Below are 16,721 nucleotides of genomic sequence, written 5' to 3' on the forward strand. Positions count from 1 at the left end.
GGCAGTAAATCTTCCAACACTGAGAAGACATATGCACAGCTGGCAGTGGCTTTGGCAGAGACACAAAGGACAAATAATATCCCAGTTGAGCTCTATGCAGAACTTGCCTGTAACCTCAGTTGCCTCAGATGGAATCAGTTTTTGTTTTTTCCTAGCCTCTGGCCAAGTCCTACCCCTTCCCCCATCATCTCCCCATAAGTTTGCTAAAATTGACAAGCATTTGGATAAAATGGGTGGACAACATGTGTTCCTCCAGATGTTTTGGCCTACAACTCCCATCATCCTTCACTATAAGCTATGCTAGTTAGGGCCGATGGGAGCTATAGGCCAAAACATCTGGAGGACCACAATTGCCCACCCCTGGGATAAATGGCCAACAGAAGGAAGTGGTGGGTACAAACTATGATGGTCCTGATTGATGCTACTTTAAGGGGGGAAATAGGGTTTGAGATTCTTAGTGCAGAATTTGAGTTCCATTGGCACAGTAGGTGAACTTGGCCACAATAATCCTGGAGCTAGTAAGGATGTCTTGTTCTGAGAAAGGAAAATATTAGACATTTCAGTCCACGTAATGGTGAGCTGGAAACCTGGAAGAGATTCCACCATGTCACTGTGCTGCTACTTCTGCTGGCCAGGCTTTTCAAGTTCCATTTCTAGTGATGTCCAATCTGATGGCGTCCCTCCTTCAATATGTCCTGATATACAGTTCTGTTTTTATGGCAGCCCTTTAGATATTTTGAAACTGATAGCATTTCCCCCTCCCCACTTAATCTCCTTTTCTTTAAGTTAAACGTATTGGATTCCTTTAGCCTTTTCTCATGTCACATGTTTCGCATCCTCTACTATAATGCTATGAATCCTCTTCAGCATGTCCATCCCTTTACCTCTTCCAGTATAGAGACCAAAGCTGGAAATGAGCTTAACAAGGGCTCAGTATAGTGGAATTTGCTTTTTTGCAGCATACATGTGCTTATGTTTGTATTGTGACCCACTATAAACACTCGGCCCTTCTCGTGAAGTCGCCACTTCAGATTTCTGTTGAGGAGCTTGGGCAAGATTCAAAGCAAGTTCAACAGCCTGCCCTTCAATATATGCAAGATTCACAGCACAAGCCTATACATGTCTACTCCCAAGTAAGTCCCACTGAGTTTAATTGGGCTTACTCCCAGGTAAGTCAGGACAGGACTGTAGGCTAAATCACAAAAATCAGGCCCATTAAAATCAATGAGATTTAAGTTAGTCATGACTAATTTAAGTCCCATTGATTTCAGTGTGTCTACACTTAAATACTCTAAGTTATCCCAGTGGAAAAATCACATGCAGGCTGAAACACAAGCGATGCCCCTCTGCCATTCCAAAATGGCTCCCATGCCTCTCTGCTATTTTTGCCCAACCTGGCGCCAGTACCAGCTCTGGGTTTTGGAGAGCCCTTGGGTGAGACACCCTCAATGGGCCCCTTTCCTCAGTGAAGCTTCCTTCTCACCAGCCTTGTCCCCGGCGCTCTTGCTAGTCCTCCTCTTTCTCATCATCACTACCGTTTGCTTGCTTGAGAACCGGTGAGCAGATTGGCAGTGGCATCTACTGCTTGTCCTTGCTGCAACCATTGTCTGGGCCAGAGTGAGAGCCAAGTGAACAAGCATTGCAATGGTGAAGATGAGCAACTCCAGGGGGCTCCTGTCAATAGACCCCTGCTCAGGTTTGGGCCCTTAGCAGATGCCTGACCATGCCTTCCTTTAATGCCAGCCCTGCCTGTTGCCTTTCAAATGTGTGGCTGGGGAGAATGCTGAAGTTTTAGTGCAACCCATCTGGAGGGTACTAGGTGGGGGAAGGATGCCCTAGACAATCCTCCCAAACCCAATGTTGATTTAATTAACTTAAAAGCAAAATTGAATGTGTTATTGTTGCTGTATTTGTTCTCCCCGTTTATTTGATTTATCCTCCACTGCACCTAAATATTTCTTTCTGACCCTTTCATTTGTCTTTCAGAATATGCTATTCCCAAATAACAGTCTCTCTATATGGATGGTCTATAAGGTACCAGACCATCTTTTTTTCCTTTCTGCATTAAGAGGCTGTTTAATTTCACAGATTTGGTTATTAAGCCCAGGAAAGAAAAGGCTTGCGATTAATTCCAATGGGTAGAATCCAGTATAACTTTATCGCTAAAGTAAATTATGTTGCATGAGCATAAACAACCTCTAGTGGAACACAAAACCTGTTGTGTTTATGCTAGACTTAGGTGGCAACGATGGAGAGGGCCTTCTTAGTGTTGGCTCCCCAACTGTGGAATGATCTCCTCAATGAGGCCAGTCTGGCACCAACATTGTTCTTTTCGGCGCCAGGTTAAGACCTATCTCTTTTCTCAGGTATCTGGCAGCATATGATGAATTTTTAATTGGTCCTGGGTCTAACTTATGGTTATAGTTGACTGCTCAAAGTTGTTTTTAGATATATGTTGTCTCTGTGTATTTTATGTAAATGGTTTTTAAACTTTTATACTGTATTTTAATGTGTCTTTTTAAATCTTTGTAAATCACTCAGAGAGCTTAAGCTATGGGGAGGTATAGAAATGCAATAAATAATAATAATGTAAGTTACATTAGTGATGGTGCCATTTTGGGTACTGCCCAACATTTCATTGTCCCGCTCATATTTTGAAAACATGCAGGAAGGCAGCAGAAAATGGCCAACCACATTCTTTTATTGTGGTTTGCAGTTTATGTTGAGGGTGGGATATCAACGTATAAAATAAATACACAACTAAATCAAATTGTTTTTCATTTTCCATTGCTTATTTCCTCAAGCCATCCAAATGTAATACTTAAGATCAAACTAGATGAGGCGCCATTCACCAAATTGCTAACTAGGTGTATGGCTTTTTAAAGGATATTGCAAGCATAGAGGGTTCGATATAGATCAAGACATTGTTAGGGGGGTGTTAATCTTTGCCCCCTTCATGGTCCCAGTCAGGGTGGGGGTGGAATAAATGGTCCTGCTCTTTGCATTGGAATAAAAGTTTCTATTGTGTAAATGGGGGCTGTTCTTCTAGTGCAACTGGCAGGTTTAGGGCCCTGACCCACATCAAGACCTTAGTGGGGAGGATGGGACAAAAAGTTAAGCCTTCCTACTATCCTCCATACCACAGTTCTGATCCATGCCAGGAGCCCCACACCTGCTACGTCCCAATTGCACAGTTGAGGATGGGGACTAGTTTCATCTAGCTTAGCCAGAAGACTGCGAGCTCTTTGGGGGCCGTGCTGAATGCTGATGAAAATGCTCCTCTGAGCCCACAGGATAAATGTAGTCAAAGAGTGGGATCAACTTCCATTAAATAACTAATGCACAAATGAATGGAAGGGACTGAAAGATGCAGTAAATGGCACATGTTCCAGTTCTAGAATTAACGTTTAGAAACCCAACAAGTTATTTATTTATTTATTTAACTTTATTTAAAACATTTCTTGGCCACCTTTCAGGGCTGACGCCTACCCCAAGGCAGCTTGCAGCAATAAAATATAAAAACAAAAAACCCAGTTAAAATATTAAAAGCAATAAACACAATAAAATAGCAATAAAACTGACAATAAAAGCCAAGAGAACCCCTTTAAACCCATGTCTCCTAAGACCAATCCAGATAAACGATCCAGAAGGATACCATAGTCAATGATATCAAAAGCCGCTGAGAGGTCCAGAAGAACCAACAGGGTTGCACTCCCCCGATCCATTCCCTGGCATAAGTCATCAACCAGGGCAACCAAGGCTGTTTCCATCCCATAACCACACCTGAAACCTGAATGAATCATCATCGGCATCATCATCATCATCAAAGTAATCAGTTATATCCAAAACAGCTTGGAGGTTTGAGGCCACCCCAAGTTAAACTGGAATTGAGGAGGGAAGGATTTCAGGATATACTGGATCCACAGGAGAAAGAAACTGAAAGCCGAGGGACTATTCATCCTTACTCTAGAGCAGGGGTAGGGAGTCTCAGGCCTTTCTGGGGTCCCAAGCCAGACCTCCAGGGTTCCCCAGAAGGACACGCCTGCTTCCCCTCGCCCTTTTCCTCTGGCCACCAATTGTCCACTCATTCTTTGGTGGTTTCCCAGCTTTTGCACATTTCTTCCCATTTTGCGGGTGCAATCCTGTGCATGTTTAGACAGAAACATGGCTAGCTGGAGGGATGCTGAGAGTTGTAGGACTTTTTACTCTCTAAACATGCATAAGTTTGCACCATAAAAGGTTGAAATGTCTCTCCTGAGGCTTAGTTTCTGGCAGATGGAGTTTTAAACTAAAATATGCAAGTATTTGACCCCTCCCATGCTTTTGCTTGGCCCCTCCCACTGCTGAAATTACCCCCCCTCCCCAGAGTACCCCCAATATTGAATTCAGCCATCAGGCTGAAAGAGGGACTCCACCCCTTTTCTAAAGTAACTGAGGGATTCAGTGTATCATTGAATCTGGGGTGCTCATGGTTAAACACAGAGATTTTTATGGTTGAGAAGCTGAATCAAGGATGACTGGTACTGGCTAATACACTTTGGGGGTGGGACCGTCTCCTCCATTCCTCTTTTGGATGTGGATTTTTCCCTTTGTTGCCCCATTTGAATGACACCTCTGCTCTCTGATGTGCCTGGTAAAACTCAGTGTATTTGTGCTAAGTCCCTAGTTTTCTCATTTCCCTATTCAGCAAGAAAAAATGTTATGTGCATCCAGGATCAGGTTTGGGGCCAAAACATGAACTGTTTAAATACGAGCAAGAAACAGTCCATTCCAGTGTGTTGCAGTAAAGTCAGAGACCCATTAAATTCTGAACTATATTTAGCTCATTAACTCTCAATATGCTGAGTTGGTGTTTTTTCCTTCCTAAACTGGGCTGGCTAACACATGATGGCTGAGGATGAATTTGACTGCAGCAGCACTAGGATAGTTAAACATAAACAGTTTCTGTCTTCATATGGTAGAAATATAAAACTTCTGTTTAGACTGTGTACCTATCTTGGAGGAATGCTTTAAAATGTGTCCAGAATTGTCCAGCCAGAAGAACTCTCCTGTCGATATACAGAAGCAGAGCTGCATGAACCTGAGCCAGTACTATTTTCAGTGCTACAAACAGCTCTGGAATACGTGGAAAGCCTGTGGGTACTAGTGTTGGCAGAGTCCTAGTTCCTGACCACCAAGTAACCACTACTTCTTTCCGTACATCAGCTTTTCCTAATCTGGTGCTCTCCTGATGTGTCGAACTAACTCCTATCATCCCCAATCCTGACACATCAGGAGAACACCAGGTTGGGAAATGCTGCTATACATGAACACCTGAGGATTAGGGAACATACTTCCAAGACTATCTCGCATGGCTTCCAGATAGACTTGGAGGGGATCTACACTACTGCTTTTAAAGCGCTTTGAAAACGTTTTGAAACCTGTCTATGCAGTGTGTCCTGGGCCCCAACAGTTGTCAAAACTGTTATAAAGCGCTTTAAAGCAGTAGTGTAGATCCCCCCTTGTTCGGAAGTAGCCCACATGAGTCGAGCTGAACACACACAAGTTCTCTCTTCAGACCAACATTTGGAAGTGTGGGAGTGGAGATTTGATTGATTGATTGATTGATTGATTACAATTTTATACCGCCCAATGGCCGAAGCTCTCTGGGCGGTTCACAAAAATTAAAATCATGAAGAGCATAAAAACAACCAACCATCTAAAAACACAAATACAAAATACAATAGAAAATAAAAATACAATATAAAATAATACAATATAAAATAAAGATGGAGCTGTACGCATGCCCCTACCACACATTTAAGTATTTGGGACAAGTATTACAAAAGAAACAAAACAATTTCCTAGGGTGACCATATGGGAAGGAGGACAGGGCTCTTGTATCTTTAACAGTTGTACAGAAAAGGGAATCACAGCAGGTGTCATTTGTATGCACGCAGCACCTGGTAAAATTCCCTCTTCATCAAAACAGTTAAAGCCCTGCCCTCTTTTGTATCTGGTTTGTATCTGGGTTTGGCAGGAGATGAGGAGAGTGTTCGCTGTCTGTGGTGCGACAGCAAGTCCTGATCCTTATGCCATCTCCACTGCTGTGTCTGAAGAGGGGGCATAATCCCATCCATCAAATTCTTACTCTGGAACAAACAAAACAAAACGGCAGTACTTATCTTACTTGGATTAAGTTTACACTCCCTGCTACTGTATGGCAGTTGAAAGGGGTTGGTGTTGATGCTAGAGTGGATAATGGCATCACACATGACTGTCATCAGATAGTAGTTTCAATGGGAAAATATTTGCTGCTGGTATCGCAGAATGGTTAATACACAAAAACACATATTATCTGAGCCTTTGAAGTCAGGCTCCTTCCCTTTCTCTGTATTTTGTTGTCTATCAGGAATGAACAAACACAGCTCATAATACGTTTTATTTTAATTTGATCAAATTTAGAGGTTCAGTCCCTTGTTGCTATTTTCAGAGCAGCAAATCATGTCTTTCCCCCCTTGTGAGCACTACACTTCAGAAGGAAACATGTAACTACACCCGTTTGGGATCAGTCAAGAGACATATTACACACAAAGAAACCATTCGTAGATTTGGTTGTTTAAGAAATAGTAAACCTAGGCAATAGCACTTTTCCATCATGACAAGGATTACAAACATTAGGAACCATGTAGAAAAGGTAAGAACACACTTTACTCTCCCATTGAAACCAGTACTTAATTCTGACTGGCTTGTACTCAGAGTGGAGGACGACACTTAGGCCATAGCTAGACCTAAGGTTTATCCCTGGATCGTCCACGGGTCAAACCTGTTCATCTAGGTGACACACAAGGGATCCAGTGCTCAGGCAGGGGCGAACCCTGGATGATCCCAGGATAAACCTTAGGTCTAGCTGTGGCCTTAGTGTGGGTATGAAAAAAGCTGAGATAATAAAAGTAGAAAATTTGTTAAATCCAGAAGCATATATACATGTATATATTCAAGCTTGTCACACAATATGCAGGTGCGGGTACTCCCTATGGACCACACAACAAATTTGGAAAAATCCTTCTAATAAGACATGAGTAGTTTTATTCCACTCTAAAGAAATGGCACATGATAAAACATTACCTCTGCTAACTCCGTATTGCTTTTGTCCCTATGAGCAGGATCTTTGATCTGCCGCTGCACTACTGGTTTGTGTGAGCTGTGGTTAGAATTTTGAGGGGGAATTTGTTCCACAGGTGATCATCTGTCAAGCCTAATGAAGCCATATTCTGTTTTATTTGCTTTCTTGTTTCAGTTCAACATGTACTCTGTATTTGTAGATTCTGTTACCAAGATTCACACTCTGCTTGAGCAAGATTGGTTTCAACAACATCCACCCAGGCCTATTCTGGAAGGGCCCCCAATCACTTGATATTCCTAATGCTGGAAAGCCATGAGTTGCCATTATAGTAAAACAAAATTATTATTGATTATTATTGATTATTTACAATATTTACATACTGCTCAATTATCTAACACAGATTCCAGAGTGGTGAATATAGGTATAAACAGTAAAAGAAAGACTAAAAAAGCAAATTAAATTGTTCAATTTAAAAACAAAGGAACAGAAAAACAGTGGCTAGTCAATGGGGAAGACTTCGCAAAACAGTTGTTTTCAGGAGGCGCCAGAAGCAGCCTAGTGTTGGCACCTGCCTGACCTCCAGGGGCACAGAGTTCCACAGAGAAGGGGCCACTACACTAAAGGCTCTTCTCCTGGTCCACATGGAACCACCAGGAGCAGGCCCTCTGACTACCTCAGTGATTGGGCATGTTGGGAATGGAGAAGGTGCTCTCTCAGGTATCCTGGTCCCAAGTTGTTTAGGGCTTTGTAACCAGTACCAAAACCTTAATCCTGGCCCAGTAGCCAATAGGTAGCCAGTGCAATTCCCTCAGAAAAGAAGTTATATGCTGAAAAGAGGCAGCTCCTGACAACAGCCGAGCTGCTGTGTTCTGCACTAGCTCCAGCTTCCAGAGCAGCTTTAAGGGCAGCCCCACATAGAGTGCATTGCAGTAATCCAGTCTTGAGGTTTCTAATGCCCGTACCACTGTGGCTAAGCTATTCCTGTCCAGAAGAGGCTGTAGCTGGCGAGGCAGCCGAAGCTGGTAAAAGACAGTCCAAACCGCCATGGCCACTTGGGCCTCCAGCGACAATGATGGATCTAGGAGTACCCCCAATTTACAAACTGTTGTAAACCGCCCAGAGAGCTTCAGCTGTGGGGCAGTATATAAATGTAATAAAATAAACAAATAAATAAATAAAATAAAGGGAGTGCAACCCCATCCAGAACAGGCAATGAGCCTATATCCTGGACTCTGAAAAGCCATGAGTTTCAATAATTGTAAAACAAAATCAGAGCTTAAATAAAGCTACTGGCAAAATACTGAAAAATGTCACCACTTTTCAGCAGTTTTTCAGCACTCATTATAAAAATGTTCATTTATTGTTTATATTGGCCTCACACCTTCATTCTTCGTTGCCCCTTCTTGCTATCAGCAGTGTCGACTGAAGGCCAAAACTGATTGGCTACAAGATCTTGTGACACATTCCATTCACCATATGATTCCTGATTGGGTAAGATCTTATTAATTCAGATAGGAGAAAAGAGAGGCATTCAGGAGAACCCACAGCACTGAACCAGATCAGATATTGGTGAATATTCACACTTCTTTTTCATGGGGAAATTTCTTCTGCTTCAAAAATTGCCAGGTACTTCCTGATCACCAAGTAAACGAGAGAATATTTGGTACAGCTCTAAACAAATGACACTTGTTACAGAATTCCTAGACACAGTAGGCATGTGCTGATACAGAACCAAGGACTGTAGGTAAAGCTTCAACTCCCTGACCCAGTTCTCTAAAACATTATGCTATTACTAGTGGACAAGTGGGTTGAACAATGAACAAAGCTAGGAGCTGTTCCTCTTTAATAGTCAAAAGATGTGTGGGAGATCATGATCACTGACTTAAGGCAGGTTGTGTTTACCTACTGTTCCCAGTTAAAAACCATTCAAATATATCAACTGTGGTCTACAGCCCATCCTGGACAATGACACTTCCTTCTCACAGGCCTTGAATGGTAGGTCTGTACTTGCTGATGGACAGCACACTCACCCACCCACCCTGCTATAGAACTACTCATTAGCAACAACAGGCCACACACCAAGGATAGAAACACTGTGACCAGACCTGCAACACACCCAGATGCCAGTTCTATCCCCATATCTACTCTGGGGCCCTGTCTTGATGGCGGTGCTTTGGCTCCATGAGGCCTCTGGCTCCCACACTTGCGTTTCTTCCTGGCATCTGCACAGGAAGGAACGCAAGTGCGGACTTTCTGCCACAGCTGCTGCTGTGCTGAGCACTGGGAGGAATGAGGCAGCAAGAAGAGGACGAAGAGAGGGACGCAGGGCACCCAAACCACCTCTCCTCCCTCTGACCTCCCTCTGGCTGCCTGTTCCTCTACCCCCCATGTTGTTGTTGTTGTTATCTGAATCTGCACAGCTTCACAGATACAGATAAAAAAAATAATTTAAAAAATCGGGGGGGGGGGAGGAACGGGCCCCATTCCTCCCACCCCCCACGTTTTTAATTTTTTTTAATTTACCACGGGGCTCTCCTGAGCTCCCGGAGGTCCGCCTCCTTCCCTGTCCAGTCGATGGTAACCAATCAGGGGGTGCCATCAGCTGTGACATGCCTCCGCAGACAAAAAAGTTGAGGTGAGTGCCCGACTTTTTTCATCAGAGTTTCCAGGGTTTGTTCCCGAATGGCTTCGCAATGGCGGCTGCGTCATGTAGATGACCTGCCACTGCTGCGAATCCACCCCGGGCAAACCCTTCATCTAGACAAGCCCTGGAAACACTATTCCAGGACCTTATAATGTCACCCACAATTTTCAGGGGTCATTCATTGGCTTATCTTCCTATGTGATATATGCCATTTTCTGTCAGCAATATCCTTCTGCATTTGACATAGGGCAAAAAGGCCAATCCCTATGAAAAAGAATAAATGGGCACAAATCTGACATCAGAAATGGCAATGTTCAGAAACCAGGGGGAAAACACTTCAGGCTTTCTGGACACTTTGTCACAGGCCTTAAAGTGTCCTTTTGAGGGGACAAGGAACTTCAAAGGGAAATCAGAGTGAAGGACTATGAGTTAGGATTGATCAACAGGCTTATTTCTGTTGCTAGAGGCTTCAGTACATTAAATAGGACAACACCACTTCAATCAAGATAGGTTATCCAGCTTAAAACACAACAATCTCCTATGAAAGCGTTTTGTAGCCTTTTAAAATAGTATTCCTGTAAGGATATATTAACTATTTGCAAGTACGGGTACCTTATGTCCACCTTTGCAAGCAAGCAACCCACTCAATGAGTATACAGACTATACTGATAACTGCTTTTCTGGTTTAGACTCTCATCCGGTTCTTTATTTCCAGGTGGCGGTTCTCTGTTGGTGGCTTCGCGCCCAGGGCTGAGAGCCTCAGCCGAGAGCCCCTTAGCTCTCGAGCTGCAGGCTCGCACCTTCTAGCACCCAGGGGCCTTTAGCACCTGCAAGGGGGCGGGGCAGACAGACACTCAGCTCCTGCAGGTCACACCAGGCCTTCCCAACGGCAGTCTTTCCCCCTAGAGTCTTCAGTAGGGATAACAGATTTTTAATCACACTGCATGCGTTAATTAGCTTCTTAGTGTCAGGTTGTTTGTATTATCAGCAACAACTACACTGTGAATGATCAGTTAAGAAGGAGTTTGTAACTTTTTGCATTTAAATTCCTTCTGACATCACTGTTTAAAATTTGTCTCCCCAACCCCAGTGGAGACTGGTGGCTCCAATGTCAGAGGGGCTGTGACTCCGCTCTGGGTTGCAGTCAGAACTCTAAGGTGCTGAACCCAGACCTCAAAATAGGTTCAGCGCCTTGGGTAGCTCCTTTAGAATTCTGGCTGAAACCCAGAGCAGATGTAGCAGCCCCACTGACATCGGATGCACCAGCCTCCAATGCCCAGCCCCATGTGTACTGTATAAAAGAACTGAAACTCGCCATAATGCTCCAGGCATCTGATGGAGTGGATTACAGTCCACGGAAATCTATACCTTAATAAATGCGTTAGTTTTTTAGGTGCCACAAGGCACGTCGTTGTTTTTGTCTGGTCTTGGAAACCCACGACGCCTTGGGCTGCAACGGAAAGTCGCCGTCGACTGGTTAGAGATCGGTTGAAAACGTGTGTGTGTGTGAGAGTGTGTGTGTTGGTCCCCGGCGGCTCTGCATTCATTTTGCATGCTCCGGCCTCTGCGGCGGCGACGACATCCTCCACCCAGCTGCCCAAACGGCTCCCGGCGCCGAGGGAAGACAGAAGGCGGCAGTGAGCAGCCGCCGCCTCCAGGAGGCAGTGCGCTCCGCGCTGAGGCTTCTCCGACGAGCCGGAGCTGCCAATGGGAGAAGGAGGAACCTGGCTCGGCGCCAGGGTCAGAGGGAGGGTGTCTGAGGCCGAACGAGAGAGGGAGGAGAAATAACGGGCAAATAACAGAGAGGTGCAGCCTGGCCGTCTGTAGCCCCGGAAAACAACAACAACAACAAGAGAGCTCACCGGCGGCAGCGGCAGCAGCAGCAGCAGCATCTGTGTCCGCCGCGGCGCCGCCTCCTCTTCCTCCTCCTCCTCCTCCTCCTGCTGCTCGCAGAGAACAGGCCAGAAGACCGTTGCCGGACAGTCCAAGCAGAGAGCCGCCGCGATGGGAGTGGAAGGCTGCACCAAGTGCATCAAATACTTGCTTTTCGTTTTCAATTTCGTCTTCTGGGTGAGTCGCGCCTTCGCCTGCCCTTCTGCCGCGCATCCTTGGCGGAGGATGGCTGCGCTTCAGGGCCGGGGCGTTTGCGTGTCGCGGCTGCTTCTCTCTTTCCTGCCCGTGGCGGCCGCCGCCGCCGCCTCCTGGGCTCATTCTCCCACCCCGACAATGAAGCTGGCTCCGAATGGAGCCCAGCAGGCGGGTCTTCTTGTTGCCTCGTGGACCCCAAGGGAAGCGGCGCTTTCCCAGCCGGGCCCCGTTCTCTTCCTTTCGGCGAGGCTCCGGCGGGGAGATGGCTGCGTGCGAGCAGCGACGGCGTGGGGCTTGGAAGGAGAGCGACGCGCTCCGGATCCTGCTTGTGGCAGGACCCGCTTTTCGCTGCACTGGCTCCCCTTTGAAAAGGAAATTGTGGTGATGGGACGCAGCCTGCAAAGCGTGGAAATGTAGGGCTGCTTCTTGCAAGAAATCTCGCGTCCAAACCGCAGTTGTTCTTAATATTTTATTTTATTTTTTAAAAAAACAAGCCTTAAATCAATGTGAGGTTTTATTTTCTAACCGCTACTTTCATCCTCTTGAAAAGTTCGCCTCCAGAGACTCTAAAGTTAGCAGGAAATGTTTGGAGGGGAGGCAAAACGGTCTCTTTTTTGCCCATTTATTAAAGTCGCGTGTGTAACTGACTGCAGCCACAGGAAAACGCAGTGGTAAAAGATTTGTAGTGAACTCTGAGGGAGAAATATTTGGATGTCCCGAAGATTGTTTTTTAGTTTAGTAGACATGCAAAATTTCAAACACACATCCCAAAATGCTTATGTATAGAGGGAAGCATTAGTTTCCTGTCTGGTTTTTAAAAAGGGATCTTATGTTCTGTAGCTTTTGGGGTTGTTCCTGTTTTGGTAAGAAGCTTTGGCATGTTATAAAGTTCTCCTTGTTTTACAAGGCAAAATGGCAAAAAATAAATTTTTAAAATCCAGCATTTTCTTTCTTTCCTTCTGTCATTTAACGAATTCTGAAGAATGATGTGTTTCTGTGCCTAAGAACTGACGGCTTTTTGGGGAGAGGCAGAGAAAGGGAGGTAGTGATTGTGGGTGTGGAAGAAGCTAAAAATATTTCTGAGAAATAAGGTTGTTGTTTTTTTAAAAAAATGGATGACTTGCAGTGCCTTTCAGACTGCCTCTCATGATCTCATCTTTCCTTCTTGCTTGGAGAATTTTGCACCGACCACACCCCAAATCCCAGAACAACTTTGGTTTCTCTGAGTTCCTGTGACTTTGAGCTAGAAGGGATTCAGATCTTCTGAGATGATATTTGATAAACCTATATGCAATTGAGTTGTATGAATTTGTGGATTCCTGCTTGCTTACTTGCTTTAACCAAATGACACTGATAATGGGCTAGGGTTTTTTGGGGGATAGGAGATGTCCCGCTACAACAGGACATCTTTTTATTCCAACATTCCATCAATGGGAACTGCTAATGGAACTTGTTCTAAGCATTCCTTTGGGTTCTAACTCAATTGAGATGCATTTCCACTTCTTTTAAACACTATGGATCTCCATCATCATGGATGCCAGGGCCAATGGGATCGAGGGTCTCAAGATCTACCCACATAAACGTATTTTCTATGAGGGGAGAAATTGGCTTGAAGAAGGATTGCTAAACCCAGTTGCCATCCCTACCATTTTTAATGCCCTGTCGCAGTTCTGCTGCCAACCCAACTATCAACCACCTTTTGGATGGTATAACTGAATGTAACAAATGCTAACAGCTTTGTGTTGTAGTCAAGCAAAGAGGCTAACATGTCTGCTGTATACTCATATAAGGCCACTGTGTTGTCCCTGTTGCAAGTCCTCTATGGTATCCGGTGGTTTAGGAGTAAAGAACAAAATCTGTTGTGCTTTCTCCCTTACCCTTCCACATTGTTTGCATAGACATTTAGGCTATAATCTTATACCTTACCTTGCTTGAGAAGAAGCCTCATTTAATATTGCTTCCAAAATATGTCATTTCGCCATGCTACCTAGTGTTGGCTAATGTTTTCCATTGGACTATGAAGCCGAAAAGAGTCTATGACAGTAGTCAATGATAAGATCAAAGTAGAAGTGACCAGTCTAGATTTCCTTTTAATATGTTATGTTATGCTGGCTTCCACCATTACCTTCTTCCTTCCCAACCACTGCTTATAGAGAGGCTACATCAAAAATCATGAAATATTTGCCTAAAAATGTATTGTTTAGTGATTTGTTGGTGATGTACAAATGTGGTGTGCTTCATTGTATTGTCCAGCAATGGATTTATTAGGATTTGGAAATGTTTTCATTACATTGCTTTCTTTTAATCCTATTAGACTGAGCTGAGTTGTTGCTCTTTGATTCCTCCTCCTATAAATACTGTGAATATGACTCAATGATTTCAAGGCATTACGCGGATGTTTTATATTGCACAGGTGCACATAAGAGTTGTTCTGATGTGCATCCTTCACCATCTGTGGCTAAGAGCAATGCCCAAGTCTTGCCGACCATCCCTGAGTAATTGATTATGTTGAAAAATGTAACATATGACCTGTTCCTAGATAGGTACATTTTGCCATGATAGTTCATTGTAGTGACATTGGGAGTAGTCACAAGTGCAGGAATTGTGGCTAGAGTACTGTATGCAGGTTGATCCATGGAGTCCTGTGTCTTGAAATGGAAGAGAAGGATTGCATAGGTGCAATGGGGAAAGGTGGCTAACTTGCATGCATGAACCAATCCCTTAGCTAAACATATGGAAGCTCGATTTTGTTCTGATTATGTGAACTCTGTGGGAAAAGGTATTAAAGCTCTGCTTTCTGGCCTGAGAGAATGTAACCAGAACTCAGGATAATGGGACAGTGAATTAAAAGGATTTCAGTCAAGTTCTGTAAGAGAATGATGGAGAATAAGATGGGTGGTATAGTCCAAATTCTCCTTCTGAAGGGATAATTACTGTTGCAGCCAACATGTGAAAGTTTGGAAATGGACAAGGGAAAATTTGAGAAGTACAGTACATGCAAGAGAGAAGACATGAATTGTGGCACTGAAAACAAGGAAGTTGAAGATCTGCACTTACTGAATTACCCACATTGGACTAAAATCAAGAGGATGAAATGTGCTATAATTTCAGACCATTCCATTTTTGATACCCTCCCACTAGAGAATGGGAAAACATAGCATACCTCTCCTTTTGTCCCCCACCCCAAACCTTTCCCCTTATCTACAGTCCCTTTTCTTACCTTTTTGTCTTTGCTTCCTGTTGTTGTAGTTTGACATTGTGTTAAGGGTGTGGGGCTCGGTGGAAATCACAAAAGTTAGCAGGAAGGATATATAGGAGCTGCTGTTCACATCAGTCTTTTGCCATGTCACAAATATCCCATAGTAAGTGTTATGGCTTTGTCGTAAGAACCCCTTTGTTTTTTGTGGTGTTTTTTTTTTTACCATTTTGTTCCATGCAACACGGTGAGGAGCACATTTTACATTAAGCAATTATTCAAGATAAATGCATTCTGTGGTAAAGATAACAGTGCCACCAATTGAATAGGGCTCTTTCTGTTCTTTCATTTTCTGTAAGCCCACTCCTAGACTACCTTCAGAACATATGAAGGTTTTGTGAACCACCCAGCGAGCTTTGGCTATGGGGAGGTATAGAAATGATTATTATTCATGTATGCAAGTTCATCATTTGATTTACAGTTGAATATAGGAACCGATACCATTGAATAATGCTTCATGTTTCAGGTGATTCAAAACTCTACTTGTATAATTTGATATAATTCTTTCAGGATGTCCTGAAAATAGGTTTACAGAGAGTCTGACTGGCAAGGTCTGCCTTCATCTCTGTGATTGTTCTCATACCATCCAGGGTCTATCTAAACAAGGCTTCTTCCCACATAGTTCTTTTAATAGTAGCCATCACCATATTAAACATTGATACCGAGCCATTTTGAAAACATTCTAATCACTCAGAGTGTCACACAGTGTGAATGTATCATGCATTGTTGCTAAGAATCCTATGTATTTCATAGGAGTGCTATTCCTAATTATCTGTGTATGCTGTCTGTAAGTAATCAGTAGCAGACGTGACTAGTTGTGTATATGCGTTATTATTATTATTATTATTATTATTTATTTATATAGCACCATCGATGTACATGGTGCTGTACAGATAACACAGTAAATAGCAAGACCCTGCCGCATAGGCTTACAATCTAATAAAGTTGTAGTAAACAATAAGGAGGGAAAGAGAATGCAAACAGGTACAGGGAAGTGTAGACAGGCACCGGGAAGGGTGAAGCTAACAGTATAGAGTCAGAACAAACTCAAAGTTTAAAAGCTATAGGGAAAAGAAAAGTTTTTAGCTGTGTTTTAAAAGCTGTGATTGAGTTGGTAGTTCTCAGGTGTTCTGGAAGAGCATTCCAGGCATGAGGGGCAGCAGAGGAAAATGGGCGAAGCCGAGCAAGGGAAGTAGAGACCCTTGGGCAGGCAAGAAGCATGGCATCAGAGGAGCGAAGAGCACGAGCGGGGCAATAGTGTGAGATGAGAGAGGAGAGATAGGCAGGAGCTAGACCGTGAAAAGCTTTGAAGGTCAACAGGAGAAGTTTATATTGGATTCTGGAATGAATTGGGAGCCAATGAAGAGATTTCAGAAGCGGAGTGACATGGTCAGAGCGGCGGGCCAGGAAGATGATCTTAGCGGCAGAGTGGTGGACAGAGACCAGCGGACTGATGTGAGATGAGGGGAGGCCAGAGAGGAGGAGGTTGCAGTAGTCCAACCGAGAGATAACCAGTGCGTGAACGAGAGTCTTGGCAGAAGAGACAGACAAAAATGGTCGAATCCTGGCAATATTATACAGGAAGAAACGACAAGATTTAGCTACTGCCTCGATATGAGGAATAAAGG

The 16,721-nt window shown here is 44.0% G+C and overlaps 1 protein-coding gene and 1 long non-coding RNA gene across 2 annotated transcripts in view; both read left to right on the forward strand.

Moving 5' to 3' along the window:
• LOC134392656 (uncharacterized) overlaps window positions 1–16,721 on the forward strand; it is a 284,868-nt gene that overhangs the window by 196,043 nt on the left and 72,104 nt on the right. The window lies entirely within an intron of this gene.
• The window catches only part of CD81 (CD81 molecule), a 77,324-nt gene continuing 72,104 nt past the window's right edge, over window positions 11,502–16,721 (forward strand). Inside the window, exon 1 of the mRNA XM_063117160.1 lies at window positions 11,502–11,819. Within this exon, the coding sequence (XP_062973230.1) occupies window positions 11,754–11,819 (66 nt within the window). The 5' untranslated portion in view covers window positions 11,502–11,753. The remainder of the gene's footprint in view (window positions 11,820–16,721) is intronic.

The sequence above is a fragment of the Elgaria multicarinata genome, chromosome 2, assembly GCF_023053635.1.
Source record: "Elgaria multicarinata webbii isolate HBS135686 ecotype San Diego chromosome 2, rElgMul1.1.pri, whole genome shotgun sequence".
NCBI lineage: Eukaryota > Metazoa > Chordata > Lepidosauria > Squamata > Anguidae > Elgaria > Elgaria multicarinata.